This window comes from Orcinus orca, chromosome 1, assembly GCF_937001465.1.
Source record: "Orcinus orca chromosome 1, mOrcOrc1.1, whole genome shotgun sequence".
In the NCBI taxonomy this organism is placed as follows: Eukaryota; Metazoa; Chordata; class Mammalia; order Artiodactyla; family Delphinidae; genus Orcinus; species Orcinus orca.
Window position 1 is genome coordinate 108,649,345 of NC_064559.1, and position 17,277 is coordinate 108,666,621.

General features: G+C 36.5%; 1 protein-coding gene across 1 annotated transcript in view; it reads left to right on the forward strand.

Moving 5' to 3' along the window:
- SPAG17 (sperm associated antigen 17) overlaps positions 1-17,277 on the forward strand; it is a 222,916-nt gene that overhangs the window by 114,974 nt on the left and 90,665 nt on the right. Inside the window, 6 exon segments of the mRNA XM_012533757.3 lie at positions 393-586; positions 2,149-2,246; positions 10,610-10,846; positions 12,362-12,473; positions 14,600-14,755; positions 16,097-16,210. Coding sequence (XP_012389211.1) covers positions 393-586; positions 2,149-2,246; positions 10,610-10,846; positions 12,362-12,473; positions 14,600-14,755; positions 16,097-16,210 — 911 coding nt within the window.

Here is a 17,277-nt window from a genome sequence, read left to right on the forward strand (position 1 = left end):
TAGTACCTATTGTGCTATAAAATTGCCCTAAAAAGAGATTTTGCCATATTACTCTCCAATTAATAGCATTGAGAATGACTGTTTCTCCAAACCGTCATCAACTCTTGGTATTATCAAGCATTTTAATCTTTGGTTTGGATGGAAATATCTAATTTTTAATTTTATAATCATGAAGGAAGCTGAACAATTTTCAAATGTTTATTGGATATTTATATATGACTACTTTGTACAAAATATATTCTAGGATATATTGCTATTACATTTGTTACATGGGCAATTTAGAATCAGTTCATTTTTTTAAATTTCATTTGCACAATCAGTATCTTAAGCACTTGTTGACTTTAACTAATATTAGCTCAATTGTCACCTGCTGTTCTTTGCTTTTTTTTAAGGAATTATTTGGAACTTGTTGCAAAATCCATTCAAGATTGGATCATAAAAGAAGAAACTGTATATCAGGAAGCTAAAATGGCTGAGGAAATCAGTAGGACCAAGAATGAGCTGGAAATAAAATCTTCTGCTGGTACCAAAATTTCTTCTACTAGCAAAATTTATTCTATTAAAAAAATCTAAAAATAAGTAACCAGTTGAACTTATACATAAGTCCAAAGACATTCTATTTATTAATTTAATCAAGACAGTGAACATTTCAGGATTAAAAAGAGTTATCCACAAAATTTCTGAGACTCTTCACTTTCCCTAAAAAATAGAATAGCTGCATTCTAAATATGATGAAAATATTTGTTGTATATTGATTGATACTTGTCTTATATTGACCATACTTCCTGCCAGATCTGAAAGATTCAATCTTTTCAGATCCAGTGTGATGCTGAGAAATGCCAAATGTCTTTATTTTGCTGGGATTGATAGGTTCACCTATCTAAGTTTTGTTGGCAATATGTGAGTTAGATTCAGAGTCAGTATGTCTCCGTAAGAATCATTATGGCTTCCAAAGTGAGATTAAAACAAGACCTTCCTTAGAAGAGTAAACAAAATAGTCCCGAGACTAAGTGGGAGTTAGAATTTAAAAATGAAGGAAAAACGGATTATTGGGGGCCTGTGACATGGACTCTACAGGATGTTGGATCAATAGATATTTTCATTTTTGTTGTTGTCAATTTTCTTGGCTTTGATGCTGTCAGTCAGAGAGAAGAGGGTGAGAAAAAGAGGAAGGATGCTTGATAAATAAGTGAAATGTTGAGGTAATTCATCTGGAAAGTAAAGATATTTCACTGGGTTCGTACAAAGGAAATGAGCTCTGTGTGAATAATACTCATTGTTTCTGATAACCAAGTTGAGAGTGATTTCCTATAAAGAAGCAAAACTATATAATTTCCAAAGTTTTTGCAACCACTATAAACTACCAAAGCCAATTTGCTTGGCTTGATTCTAAAATAAAACTTGGAAAACCAAGTCAAAGATGAAGCATTCACCTTTCACCAAAATGGTTACATAATCCATCCATCAACTCAGCCTTCCTCCTGATGGGGTGCAGCAGGACAGCACTAGGTAATTGGAATACTCGATGGGACTATCTAAAAAGACAGGTAGGGCTGCCGTCTGACAATCATGTCCAGGCCATACTTTACTGTTAGTAGCAAAAATTGTGGGTTGACTGCCTTTTCTTTATTCTGCTTCTGAGCAGAACCAAAAGCTTAACAATTATCTGGGTGTCTATGGACCAAATTCAGAAAATGGTTTATTTGGAATTGGGATTGGAATACACCTGGTAGGTACTGCATTCAGTTTGAGGCCTCTCAAGGCAGGACAGATGTAAATCTTCACAACAGAATAACTATGATGGCAAGAGGAGGGCTTCAGTATAGAAAGAAAAGTTACATTTGTTCTGTGTGGTCTTAAGGGGTTAAATTAGGATTAATTAGGTTAAAACTCTAGTGAGAGAGAGTCCAGTTCCCTAAAAGCTTCAAAATCTCAACACTTTGAGAATGGAATGTACTGCCTCCACAGATGGTGAGTTGTTCATCCCTAAAAGAGCTCAGATCCACTTCAGATGTCTACTCTAGAGATGGCAAAAAAAGAATTCAGAGATGAGTGAATGGGGAGCCCCTACAACCCAGACGCTTGGTCCTTCTATGAAACCATATTTTAGAGAGTTTTACTAAGAAGTTTAATTTTCTCTGATTATAGGTAACAAAGAAATGAGCAAAACAGAGCTATCAGATCAAGAAAAAGAAAAAGAAAAAGAGAAGGAAAAGATTCCTTTTATTTTAGAAGGCTCTCTCAAGGTAATCCAAGGAAAGACAAATGACACTGACAAATCACAAGTTCAAAGTTATTTTGTGCTAGTTTGTGTGGGATAACAGGAAATGATCTTTTTGCTAAACTTGAAATGACAGTCTCTCCACCAAGCTGTCTCCTCCATCAGATGATAAGCCTTTAGGACACTATGTCAAAATCCAGGGCAGTGCTTTGTTCATAGTTGGTAAACTCTCTGCATCTGCTGCAGGAAGTTGTTTTTGTTTGCATTTTTATTGGAATTTTTAGTTACAAAAGTAATACATGCTTTTATAAGAAATCAAACTTAACCTGGCTGTCCTAAGACCCTAAAGTCAGAAATATTAATGATTTGGCATGTTCTATGCTTATACAAGCATGCATGCACAAATATAAGAGAGTATTCATGTTTGGTTTTGGTTTAGGTTTGGTATGTTTCTTTTTAACTCTGCTACATGCTTTTTTCTCTTGGCAATACATCATGAATATCACTTCCGGACAATATCTAGAGATCTAACTTATTTTCATAGCATTATATTAGTCTATGATTTGGATGTACCTTAATTTATTAAACAATTTCCTTAGTAATAAATATCACTTTTTTCTATTTATACAGAAATATTTAACTTTTATGTAGTCAAATCAATCATCTTCGGCCAAAATTTAAAAGACACAATGCCAGATTTTGTCAAGGATGTGAAGTAAAGTAAATTCTCATACACTGCTGATTGAAGTATAAGTTGGTACTTCCACTTTGGAAAATTGGACATACATACTAAAGTTAAGCATATGATTTCTCTTTAACCAAATAGTTTCACTCCTAAGTATATACCTAATATACTTATGCATGCATGTGTTCACCAAGACACATGGACACAGTTTTCCTTGTAGCATTATTTTTAATTCTCCCAAACTGGAAACAATTCAAAGATTCATCAGTAGAATGCCTAGAATGGTTCATGTAATGAAATACTATGCAGCTCTGGAAATAAATGACATATAGCTACACACAGAAATATGGATGAATCTCACACACTTGTTAAGCAAAAGAAGAGAAAGTTAAAAGACTATATACCTTATGTAGGATTTTGTTTACATAAGTTTTTAAATAGGCAAAGTTAAACTAATGTATTAAAAATTAGGATGATATTTGCCTTTGGGGCAGTACAAGTGGATGGTAATTGAGGAGAAGCGTGAGGAGGGCTTCTGGGGAGCTGGAGGTCGTCTGTTCCTTGACCTGGTGGTAGTTTTACAGGAGCACTTACTTGGTGGTAGTTCATTCAGCTGTTCACTTAGGATTTGTGCTCTTTTTGTATGTACGTTACAGCTTGTCAAAAAAAGCGTTTTAAAAACCTGTCATTTTTTTTTTATGGTTTTAGGGCTTCTGTGTTTTTGGTTCCATCAGGTTGATTCCACCTTGAGTTTGTATGTTAATTTTCCTTCACTCTCTTAGAATATTTTCATAGATATTCTTTTTATATTCAGAGATCTAATCTATCTGAAATACATGTTTTGTAGCATAATGTAAGGGTCTTTTTCTCTGCCCAGATGGACTGTCATTTTACTAGTACTATTTAATTAAATGTAATATTAATCCCCACCCCTTAAACAAATTGGAATATTGATATGTCACATATTAGGTACCCATTTTTTAATCCATTTTTATAGATCCCTATAAAATGATAAGAGATGTCCTGAACTCTTCTGAACACTATAGTGTCTACTGAGTGTTTGTGTCCTTCAAAATTCACATGTTGAAAACCTAATCCCAATGTGATAGTATTTTAAACCATTTTTGAATGCTGTATTCTGTTTCAGTTAATTATTCTTATACAAGTACCATACTATTTTAATTACAGTAGCTTTGTTGTAAGCTTATAGACTGTGTAGGCAGGAGCTGATTTTCCCACCTCCATCAGTATGCAATAACCCTCAAAAGAGCATTGGTTAAGACTGGTGAGCCTCCCTGGCTTCTTGGTATTAATGGTAAAGATAATTACATGGCAAATCTTTAAGTTTATTATTATTTGCTGCTTAATCTTAGTAAATTTTTAAAGTATCTGTTGGTATTGAAACTAATATCTATTGGGGTTTTTTTCCCTTTATTTAGGAGATATATTGAATTATGGAGCTTGATTTAACAATATGAATAACCTTTGTATTTCTAAAACAAACTTCTCTTCAGCATTTCCTAAAGTTTAGTCCTTATCCCACAAAACCACATATGCCGTAATTGCCTAGGTATCTCTGGGGGGAGGAGAGACTTAAAATATACGTGTTTTCACTCCATTCTAACTGATCTTTGGGAATAGAACCTAGGAATTTTAATTTTTAGTTAAGCCCCTGGGTCCATCTTTATGTACATTATTGATGAAAAATTATAGCACCATTTTTTTCATGGAATGTTATTATTTTAATATTTTAATTAATATTTTAATATTTAATTATTTTAATAAATAACTTACTCTGTTCTGATAGTATTTTATCTAGAATTTTTGTGTCTATGATGAATGAAATGATAGGCTTTTGTGTTGTTCTTAACAAGCATTACTATTAAGGTTACGTTGGCTTCTTTTTTGGGGGGGGAGATGCTGCACCTCACGGTATGTGGAACTTCCCTGAACAGGGATCGAACCCACGCCTCCTGTAGTGGAAGCATGGGATCTTAACCACCAAACCACCAGGGAAGCACCATGTGTTGGCTCTTTTTTTTAATTTAAGTATAGTTGATGTACAGTATTATATAAGTTACAGGTGTTCAATATAGTGATTCACAATTTTATAAAGACAGCAATGGCTATTACAAAGGCAGCACCTAATCAAAAGATTGTGAAGCCTGTGAAGGTTTCTGCACCCCGAGTTGGTGGAAAGCACTAAGTTGGCAGATGAGATTTTCAAATAAAGATATGACTATAACTAAAAAAAAAAATCACTACATTTATAGTTGTTACAAAATATTGGCTATATTCCCTGTGTTGTACAATAGATCCGTGTAGTTTATTTTATACCTAATACTTTGTACCTCTTAATCTCCTTCCCCTATATTGCCCCTCCCCCTCCCTCTCCCCACTGGTAACTACTAATCTGTTCTCTATATCTGTGAGTCTGTTTCTTTTTTTTTATATTCACTAGTTTTTTTGTATTTTTTAGATTCTACATGTAAGTGATATAAAGTATTTGTCTTTCTCTGACTTATTTCACGTAGCATAATACCCTCCAAGTCTATCCATGTTGCTGCAAATGGCAAAATTTAATTCTTTTTACGGCTGAGTAGTATTCTATTGTGTGTGTGTATATATATATATATATATATATATATATATATATCTCACATCTACTTTAGCTGTTCATCTGTTGATGGACACTTAAGTTGCTTCCATATCTTGGCTATTGTAAATAATGCTGCTATGAAATTGAGGTGCATGTTGGCTTTTAAAATGAATTAAGGAAGCACAGCAAGGTTACTGTATGCAAGATTAACATAGAAAAAGAAATCACTGGAGTTCCTATTCACCAGCAATAACTGATTAGAAAATGTAACATACAACCAATATCATTCACAAGAGCAACAAAAACTATAAGGTGGCAAGAAAAATAAATTAATAAAAGATTTTTCTTTATGGAGAAAATTACAACATATTATTGAAGGACAATAAACACCTGAATAAGTAGAAAATATACCATGGTCTGGATGAGAAGACTCAGTTTAGGATATGAAATATACTCATATACCTTTAAAAGTATATGCTCATACTTTCTTTTGTTTTGTTTGTTTATTTATTTATTTATTTATTTTTGGCTGCGTTGGGTCTTCGTTGCAACCTGCAGGCTTCTCTAGTTGCAGCGAGCAGGGGCTACTCTTCTTTGCGGTGTGCAGGCTTGTTGTTGCAGAGCAGGGCTCTAGGCATGCAGGCTTTAGCAGTTGCGGCACATCGGCTCAGAAGTTGTGGCTCGCTGGCTCTAGAGCACAGGCTTAGTAGTTGTGGTGCACGGGCTTCGTTGCTCCACTGCACGTGGGATCTTCCCAGACCAGGAATCGAACCCGTGTCCCCTGCATTGGTAGGTGGATTCTTAACCACTGCGCCACCAGCAAAGTCCCGTGGGGCTTTTTTTTTAATTGGTACGTTTTTCATATCTGTGCCAGGCTGACCTCTTCTAGATCCTGAGTCAGGTCAGCGGGTTTAAGTTTTGTTAGTTACATCGGTTGATTTTGTTTTCTGCTGTGTTCAGTGCACACACTTGACAGCCATCCACTTCTGCTCAGAGGTAAAAGGGTATTCAGCTTTTCTGATATAATCCTGTTGAAGTCCCTCAGACCCATCTTCACTACAAGAGCAATTAAGGCTCCTTCCGTTGGTTTCCCCATTAGAGTGTTGTTTCTAATTACAGCATCATTGCACACACAGCCCGCCTCAACAATTTTGCTAACAGATGGGTTATAGAATCCATGAACAACATCACCATCAACAATCACTTCCCCAAATGGATTGTAGCCAACTCCAGTAACCTCAGCACGCAGGCCATCTGAAGTAAATATGTGGGTAACAGTCATTTCATTCTTCATCAGGGTTCCAATTTTATCTGAACAAATCATGTTACAGCAGCCCAGAGTTTCAACAATAGGTAGTTTTTTCACAATGGCCCTTTTCTTTACCATTCTCATAACACCAAGGGCTAGAGTCCCTGTGACCACAATGGGAAATAGAAATATATTCCTATCAAAATTTCAGCAGTTTTTTAATGAACCTTGGAAAGCTGATTCTAAAATTAATAAAGAAAAACAAAGGGATAGGAGCTTTCTTTCAGATAGTATTTTACTGACAAATTCTCTCTCTTTATTTTTACCTTTCTGTGGCTTGATAATTTAAGTGTGTCTCTTGTAAACAGGGATTATAAACTAGATTTAAAAAAAATTATACTGATGATTTTTCTTTTAGCAGAAGACTTGAATCCATTTATACCTATTCTAATAAACTATATATTAAGATATATAGTTTATTTTTGATTTTCAATCTGTTTTCTATTTTCCTACCTTTTCTGTGATCCTTTTTTCTTGTTTTCTTTTGTATGTTTTTTTTCTTTTTTACTTGCAATCAATTTGATGATAGGGAACACTGATTTTAACTCTAAGTAAAATGTTATCCTCCCTCACCAGAAGAATTCTATTTTTCATATTTATAGACTGTATTCTGGGGAAAACTTGTACTCAGTGAGTTGTCAATAAAATATTTGCAGAAATTACTTTTCTTGCTTGTTACATAAATACCTACACAATATCCTTGATATTGTCTTTTGACCCAAAAAGCCTAAGTTATTTACTATCTGGCTCTTAATAGGAAAAGTTTATAATGTATACACTTTATTTCTATTCTTCTAGTGGTTGCTCTAGATTTTCAACTTGTATATATAATTTAATGAAGTCTCAGTAAAATATCTTTCTTCCAGAACAATACAAGGAATTATTAAAACGGCTTACTCTCTCCCAGCCTGTGTTTAAGTTTTATCTTGATTTTTTTTGTTCCCACAAATTAGACATTATTATTGTCATTGCTTTATACAGTCAGTGCTATTGAGATTTAGCCCCATGCTTGCCATTTGTTTTGTTGAGCATTTCTTCTCACATCTTCTATTTTGTGAGTATTTCCTTTAGAACTTCCTTTAGTGAGGGTTTGTTGCTATTGAACAGGTCTGAAAAATGGTTTTACTTTACCTTATTTATTAAACATAGTTTTAATTTATAAAATTCTTGGTTGACTTTTTTGTATCCTGTTAGTACGCTCAAGATTTTGTTCCACATTTTTCTACCTGATGCTGTAGTTGTTAATATTGGGTTGGCCAAAATTTTGTTCAGGTTTTTCCATAAGATGTTATGGAACAGACTTTTTGACCAACCCAATAAATTGATTGTCGATCTAACCTGTCATTCTTTTATAGACAGTTCATCTTTTCTCTCTAGCTGCTTTGAAAACATGCGGTGATGTGCTGGTAAATGTTTAGCATTAGCTCTCTAGGAAAAAAAATTCTGTATAGATAAATAGATAGTTTATTCTAAATTTTACTGATATATGGTATGTATAGCACACAATTTACAAATAATAAAATAGGTAATACTCTTTATTGTAAATTCCATTTAGCCAGTGGATTCTCACAGAATTGCTTTCATTGATTTTTACTAAGCTCTTACATCTTTAGCCAGCCTATAGTTGCAATTGGCAAACAAGTGTAGTGCCACAATGAATGCTGATTGATATTTTCACTTACATGAGCAAGTAAGACAAAAGTGAGCAACAGAGGGATATGTCTCACTTATTCACCAATGATATTAGCAACTTCTTTGCTGAATCAGGTAATAGTTTTTAAATACTCGAAGAATATTTCCTCAATTTTTTTTGTGCTAGTTACAGTGTAACAGCTCAAAACACAGCACACTGCATTATTAACATCTTCTCCATCATTTTTTAAAGTCTATGTAGTCAACGAGTAGTCAATAAATCCCTGATTTGTAGCATTTGCTGATATCTGTAGTGTAAATACTCCCATCATGGCTGACTTCAAGCTACTGATAAGATGTCACTGTATGTGGAGTTGGAAACAATATGCAGTAGCACACTGTTATAATTCTACCCTACAGATACAATTTACATAGATAACCCCAAGAGCATAGATCAGGGGTCCCCAACCCCCAGGCCGCTGACCACTACTGGTCCTTGGCCTGTTAGGAACTGGGCCGCTGTGAGAGCTGTGGGCGGGCGAGGGAGGGCAGCTTCATTTGCTGCTCCCTTTCACTCCCCATTGCTCACATTACTGCCTGAACCATCACTCACATTACTGCCTGAACCGTCACTCGCATTACCTCCTGAACCACCCCCCACCCAGCCCTGTCGGTGGAAAAATTGTCTTCCACAAAACCGGTCCCTGGTGCCAAAAAGGTTGGGGACCGCTGGCATAAATCATAGTTAAATGTAACAAAGTAGTTAGGAAAGTGGTACGTTTTGAGTGTTTATTGCCTTTGTTTTTAATGGTATTTTATTGTGCATTTGTATCATTTGATTTTAATAATGGATGTGGTTAAAACTGACTCGCAAAATTCCTGAAAGTTTAACAATAAACTCTTCCAAGTCAATGTGACCCAGGTCCAGCACATCACTATCATTTCCTGGGTTTGATTCTTTCATCAGCTCTGGAAATGTCTCATCCATTATCTGTTCAAATACTGCCTTTTCAAAACTCCTATTCCATTTCCAATAGGGCTTTCAAACTCACTGATTTTTGATACTCTCTTGTTTTTACTGATACTTTTGATGCCTCCTTTTCTTTCTTTAAGCATATTAAAATACTTATTTTATATTCTCTGATAATTCCAATATCTGCAGTCTTTGCAAATTAATTTCAGAGTTTGTTTCTTCTTCAGGTTTTTGATTTTGACTTAGTTCCTCAGATTTTGTGATTTTCCTTTGTGAACTCACATTTTGCCCACAATCTTTTCAGAATACTTTTAAGGTGATGTACATTTTGGCCACAAATCTATGTGAGGACAGGCTTGTGGTTAAGCGTTCTCGGGGCCAATTTCCTCCTGCCCTCTCTGCTCCTACTTTAACTCAGGGCCAGGGAAGCTGACTAGCTTTCATGATTTTACTCTATGGGGCAAGATTTTTTTCTAGTTCACTCAGTGAAGGTGTCATTTTAAAAAAATACCCATGCTATTCACAGGTCTCTGATCTCCTGGGTTCTGGCTCTAGTCCCTATAACTCCCAAAACCCAAGTTCTTGGCTTCCAGGGATGGGCAGATAACCCTGGGAAACTGCTGTTTTCAGTGCTTCCTTCCCTCATTGAATTAGTGCTTTCTCATATTTTTTACTTTGCTGCCAACATTGCTATGCATTACAATGCATTGCATTACATTGCTATGCATTACAATGATGATTTGATATTTTAGCCATCATTTCTGAAATATTTTATGCCAGGAATGTTTCTTTGTACATCTTGTCTACCATACTGCTGATTAACCATGTTTAGAACCTAAATTGGGGATTGGATTCTTGTGGAAAAGTATAAGAGCCAGGGAGACCAGCTAAGAGGCTGATGCAATAGTTCAGGTTAAAGATAAAAAGCCCTGAAGTAAAGAAAATTTCAACAGAGGGTGAGAGAAAAAGCTGAAGTGAAGAGAGATCTCTGCAGAGGATTGGCAGGGTTTAGCATACAGAAGTTGGGTGAGAGAAAGAGAATCAAGGATGACACCACAATTTCTAGCTCAGTATTTTGATCCATCAGAGATACAGCTTATAAAAATCATGTTAAATATTCTCCAGAGTGAACCTGAATAGGATCAGATTTGTTTCAAAATCCTATTAATTTTTTAAAAATGTGTTTACAGGCATGGAAAGAACAAGATAGGTTAGCTGAAGAGGAACGCTTAAAGGAAGAAAGAAAAGCAGAAAAGAAGAGTAAGGACTCTGGTAAAAAGAAAGGCAAGGAAAAACTAGAGAAAGAAGATAGTAGGAATTTCAAGAGAGAAAATTTTTTAAAGGAGAAATTGGAAGAAGAGCAAATAAAGATCCTGGAAATAACAGAGGAGCCCCTCCAGGAACCAGAACCTGAGATCGTTTACTCGGTAAAATCAATTTTCTAAAAAGCTCCTTTGGGTCATTCCTAATTGTTTGGGGAAGAACACAGCTTCTGTGGAAACATAAGGTTTTCAGTCTTCACTGCCACCACAGAGGCCTTGGGGTTTCTTCTAGTATAGAAGATCTCAGACCTGCAGTCCATCCTGTGATACCTAGGACCTTCTTTGCAGCTGATCATCAAGACAGGAACACCCTTAGGCCAGTTTTTCTTGAGTGCCATGAAGCTAGGTTTCTAGGGGTGGTAAAGATGGAAATTTGACACAAAAGCATTCACTTAGGTGTATGTAAATAAGCAACTGTGATAGGTCAGCATTGTATCAAACCAAACTTGGGTCCACTTGCCTGCACACAGTAACGCCAGTCTACTGACACCGGGTTGTGGTGAAGGAAAGTGCAACGTTTATCACAGGGCACCAAGCAAGGAGTCCTGGGCAGCTAGCTAGTGCTCAAAGCAACCAACTTCCCAATGGGTTTCAGGAAAGCATTTTTAAAGGCCAGGTGAGGGAGGGAAGTCGCAGGGTATGTGACCATCTCCTGAAGACTTCTCTGATTGGTTGATGGTGAGGCAACAGGGCAGTGTCACAGGGGTTAACATTATCAATCCTTAGGCACCAGTAGGTCTGGGGGCTGTGGTGCTCATGGTCATCAAGTACAATAGTTCATTTCTTCCATTTGGTGCTGGTTTTAGTATCTGTAAGGCAACTCAGGAAATGTGCCTCAAATACTATTATCTAGGTACTTCAGAGGAGCTAAAGCAGAGGATATGGGGGAGGAGTCTGTCCCAGGAAGGCCCATAGAGTCCTGCTCAGTTACAATAGTGGACAAAGAGGTTGGCTTTTTCTGTCTCAGATGATGGGACTTGCTGAGTACATTGGGTTGTCTCTCTGTATGCACCCACGTTACTTGCCTGTATGCTTTTGTGAAACCTTCCCTTTGCCAATCTCTCCCTCAAGCCGTTTTATGAGAAAAACCTAATCAGGAAAAGATGGGAAAAAAAGTAACAGCCCTTGTCCTTTCTAGTTACTACTCTGAGCCAGTTGTTCTCAAGCTTTAGCCTGCGTCAGTATCACTTGGAGCTCTATTAGCGACACTTAGTAAAAAAAAAAAAAAAAAAAAGTCTTTAACACTTGACCTTCTAAAATGTAAAGTACCAATACTCCTCAGTAGATTAGCTCTCTTTCAACAGGAAATTAACAGCCAATGAAGGAGAAATTGATAACTTTTTGCACTGCCTTGCCAATAGTCCAGTGATTTGAATTGCACTGGGTTATGAGGATGCTCCAGTGAACAGAGTTTAAAATCATGTACCTTCTTTAATTCTACCTGTCATTATAACACTACAGGAGGTGCCAAAGATAAGATGGACACTGGCCTCTGAGTCTACAGAGTGACAAATCATTTAGCAGAAATTGGGCTTATGGCAGCTTTAACTGGCTCACATGGATGACCTAATTTTTGCCCATTGCCATTCCACACTCAAAGCATGATGTTTTCTTTTCTAGTTTCGTGGATACAACATGGGAGAAGTACCAGTCCAAATCTCAGGAACAAATTATTATCTGTATCCTTCCGATGGAGGGCAGATTGAAGTAGAAAAGACAACATTTGAAAAAGGTACATTTTGAAAGCAGCTGGTTAATGGTTTGGAAGATATTAACCCATTTCAGATAATCCTGGGGCCTTGTACTCCTGAGTATGATATGTGAGAGTAGTAATGTGCCCCCAGTGATTCATTTATGCACAACGTTCCCCACTTTCAGACTTCACACTCTTCTGTTGTAATAGCCTCTGCAAGGCACAGGCCAGCCGTGAGGTTACCTGGGCACACTAAGACAAACATTCCAGTTGTTAAAATATGAAAATATTTCCATAGGATTGGAAAATAGTATAATAGTAACTGCAGTAAGCAAATCGTTACTTAATAATGTTAATTACAACACATAGTGTTATCTCAGAAACTAAGCACATACTGTGAATTTAGAGCAAATTCCTGATTTGGTTTCTGGAGCACAGAGTTTGGGGACCTGCTGCCAATATCCAGTTATTTTTGCTATAAAGAAATTGCCTCTGGATTCAGAAGTCATTAAGTGGGAGGGAGGTCTTGGAGATGAGCTGAGGAGGACCTAGTCTGGAAAAAGGAAATGTTTCATTCTCCCCAAGGGAAGAGCAGATCTGGGCTCTAGGGAACTTACTGGGGACATCTTGTAGAGCTTCTCTTTTCACTTTGCTTTAAAGATTTCTTAGGATGGGTTTGAGGACCTGGGTTTTATTTGACAGCTTATTGTCTAGTAGGGAGCTGTGGTCTCTGAGAGCTGGGAAAAGTCAGTGGGGAGGGAGTGTAAGCAAGATCCTGTTTAATGTCCACAAGATTATGCAACCCAACAAGGGACACCAGGGCTCCTCCCATCCACACTCTGCCTGCGACACCAGCCCGCCCCTTCTCACTCCCTACCCTTCCTCCAGCCCTCTCTTAATTTTCCTTCCTTCCTTCCTCCCTTTCTCCCTTCCTCCCTTCTTCCCTTCCTCTCTCCCTTCCTTCCTTCCTATCATCAAATGACCATCAATTTAATGAGGAAATCATTACAAGAGTGAGAATGCTATTCCCTATGTGGAATCATGGCTCAAGCATCATTAGATAGTAACTGCCACATCAAACAAAAGATCCTACCAATGATTTTTAAACTAAAAAGACCTACAAATTATTCAAATTATTTAAAGAATGGTTTGTGGTACAACTTATATCAAATGCCAGACTGTTTTATTATATAAAGTTTGTTTATTTAAAACATGAAAGGGGGGACTTCCCTGGCGGTCCAGTGGTGAGGACTCCGGCTTCCACTGCAGGGGGCGGGCTTTGATCCCTGGTCGGGAACTGAGATCCCGCAGGCCACTTGGTGCAGCCAAAAAAAATAAATAAAAATAAAGACATTTAAAACATGAAAGGGATTTTTATTAATAGATAGGTGTGCATATTTATTTATATTACAATATTTTTTAGTGTTTAATATTTTGAATATCAACCCTGGGTGTAGGGTACAAATAGTAGTAACTAAAAATGGAACTCAGAATCACAGAACTGAGAAAAGCACTGGACTCAAGTTTTAAAATGCTATGTTCCATTTTCAGTAACCGTTCTTTACTCTTATCAATATTTGCATATGCATGTAATATATATGTTTCAGATGGTTCATAGTAAGTACATTTTTATCTTAATTCTATCAACTTTGAGATATGATCATTCAATGAAAGTTGAAAAGGAAAGGCTGGGTTAAAAAAAAAAAGAAAAAAGCTGGAAGAGGAGACAAAGAATGAGTCAGAACACTAGCAGAAAATGTTTTGTTTGGGAAATTCTTATATGTTCCTACTAACTATAATAACTACTGTAACTAACGTTTATGCAATTCTTTATCAATTACAAAATCCTTTCACGTTAACCATCATGTGTGATTGATCATAAAGTTGAGTATAGGTATACCTTAGCCAATTTACTCTCCCTTCTGTAATTGGATTTTAGGTATGAGCAGAAAGTCTGCAAACATCTCCCTGATCCACCTGCTGTTCCTTCCTGGAATTCCACCAACACTTTTTTCTTTTAGGTATCTTTTTATAAAAGTAGTGACATCCCTAGGTATTTCTAGTCCCTGACTTAAATGCTATGCTGCATTATTTAGAGGTCTTATCACAGAGCTTAATTGGGGCATCACAATCAGCCCATTTTCTATCCCATGATTCTTCTCCAGGCCCAACTTTTATCAAAGTGAAAGTGAAAAAGGACAAGCACAATTTTTTAATTCATTTAAGAGACCCTAAGAAAATTTTGAAAAAGGAGAAAAAAGAGGATTATCCTTCAGAAGATGAGGAAGGAGAAGGAGAAGGAGAGCAACATTTTGAAAAAGGTAAGCAGCTGCATCTTTGTGGCAGTGGGTATCAGTACTTCCACCATAGGTCAAACCTATCCACCTAACAGAAACACATGCATCCCTGGCAGGTAGCATGTGTAATTTTTACAGATGATAACTGAAGTGTTTTGCCATCTTGTTTATATACACTTTCCCTAATGTAAAGGGGATATACATCATATACATAGCCCATCTATAGTGGGCTGCTTACTTGGTTTTGCCTCTTCTGGGAACCCAGCTCTTGATTCCAGCTGACATGCAGAGTCTACCTCGCCTGGCTACCTTTTTGTAGCAACATTGAGTTTGCAATGTCCTTTCCGTTCTTAATTTTGTTTAATGCACTGTACCAAGTGCAATCTCTAGGACTCAGGTCCTTATTAATTGATTCCTACTGAAGGTTTGGCTTCTCTGCAATATTGACTGTGAATGATAGGGTTTCTATCTATGATCTATCACTTGGATCTCCATGTAGTATCAATTTTCTTAAACTGCAAGAACAAGAAAAAAATCCTAAATTTGGCCATGAGCATCTCGACCTGCTTGTAGATGAGAGTTCCAAGTGGATGTCCATTGATCATACACCATGAAACTTCTTGATAACACCATTTAACATGTCCCGGCAACACCAGCTGGAAAAATTAATTGCTTCTTGCCCAGTGTAGGTTATACCTGCAAATGGAGATGAGTTAATTAATAAAATGCTTTTGGACTCAAGTTAGTAATAAGTAATAAGATCAATAACTAAATCTAGCTAATAAATTTAGTTATAGTCACAGTGTTTTATAAATTCAAGGTAAGAATACAATGTTTGACAAGTTTGAATGTACCCAAGAACTTAAAAACAGAAATTTAAAAATTACTCTTCTTTGTTTTATCTGATATAAAAATATATGGTTTAGTATAAAAATTAGGAAATATAGGAATACTTTAAAAAGATGACAGTTGCTCATAATTCTACCATCCCAGCAGTAACCACTATTCACAGTGTATGTCTTTCACTTTATCATGATGAGCAGTTTCCTATTCATTAAATATTTTAAAAAATCATATTATAATAACTGTATGGTGCATAATCTATAAAAATATCAAACCACTATGCTGTGTACCTGAAACTAATGTAAGTCAATTATACTTTGATTAAAAAATATATATCTAAAGATTAAAAAAAAAAGACTTTTTAATGATTTCATAATAATTCATTGGAATATGTACATATCATAATTTACTTAATCATATCCATGCTTTTACATATTTGGGTGATTTCCACTTCACACTGAGTTTTGCTTACATTTCTTTTTGATAAAACAAAAATGTTCTTGATTTGATTTTATCTTTTAGAAGAGTCAAATGCAGAGAATAAAGCTGTCAGCAAGTTTGGATCTTTTTCTGCCACCTTGGAAAATGGAATCTGCCTCTCAATAAGTTACTATGGATCAAGTGGAATGGCGCCAGGTGAATTAAACACAACAGAAAGGATAAGTGTCCCGTGACCAAGGGCAGCTGCCCACCCTCCATCAGCTTACTTGTTGATAAACATGTTCTGATTTAATGCCCCTCATTTCCTGAGCAGTGGGAATATATGTGTGTGTACATACATATGTGTGTGTACATATGTATGTATATATATAATCTTGCATACGTAGAAAATAACAATAATTTGACATTTTAAACAGCACTTTTCATACATATAATCTCACATATAACCACATGTACATACATATAAGTTATCTTTGTTAACTAACCCATGAAAATAAGTCTGTTAGTTGGTACCAAAAAAAAACATGATTTGCCAAAGAATCCTCTTGGTTTTCTACAGAATAATATTTCTATGAATCCTGTGTTTATGGAACTCCTCAATGTGCTTCAGAACATTAATCTTAAAGGAGCCATTCATTGGACATCTTGAAGGATTTATTTACCCTACTCTTTTTTTTTTTTTGAGGTACGCGGGCCTCCCACCGCTGTGGCCTCTCCCGTTGCGGAGCACAGGCTCCTGACGCGCAGGCTCAGCGGCCATGGCTCACGGGCCCAGCCGCTCTGCGGCATGTGGGATCTTCCCGGACCAGGGCACGAACCCGTGTCCCCTGCATCGGCAGGCGGACTCTCAACCACTGCGCCACCAGAGAAGCCCAACCCTACTCTTAATAAACAAATTCTCCAACTGGAAGCTATTTCCTTACAAACCACAAAATGACCTGTCACTTTACCAAGAACCAGTTAGGAAATCTTGTGGGTTCTCATGCATTTTACAGGGATCTAACCACAAGAGATTAAAAAAAAAAAAGCTTTATAAAATCAAAAGGTAATCCCTATGTTGTGTGACCTTAAACTACATGTGAATTGTGGTGATCCAATTATCTGCCGTACTATGTAGTTTCATTTCTCTAGAGACAATATTCCCATGGATCATTAATCCATGTTTCTTACCTTGTGCCAAGTATTGTAGTACTTTAGTGGGTTAGAGAGCCCATTAAATTTGTTAGTATTTTTGCTTTATTTGGGGGTTTGACTTTTAATTT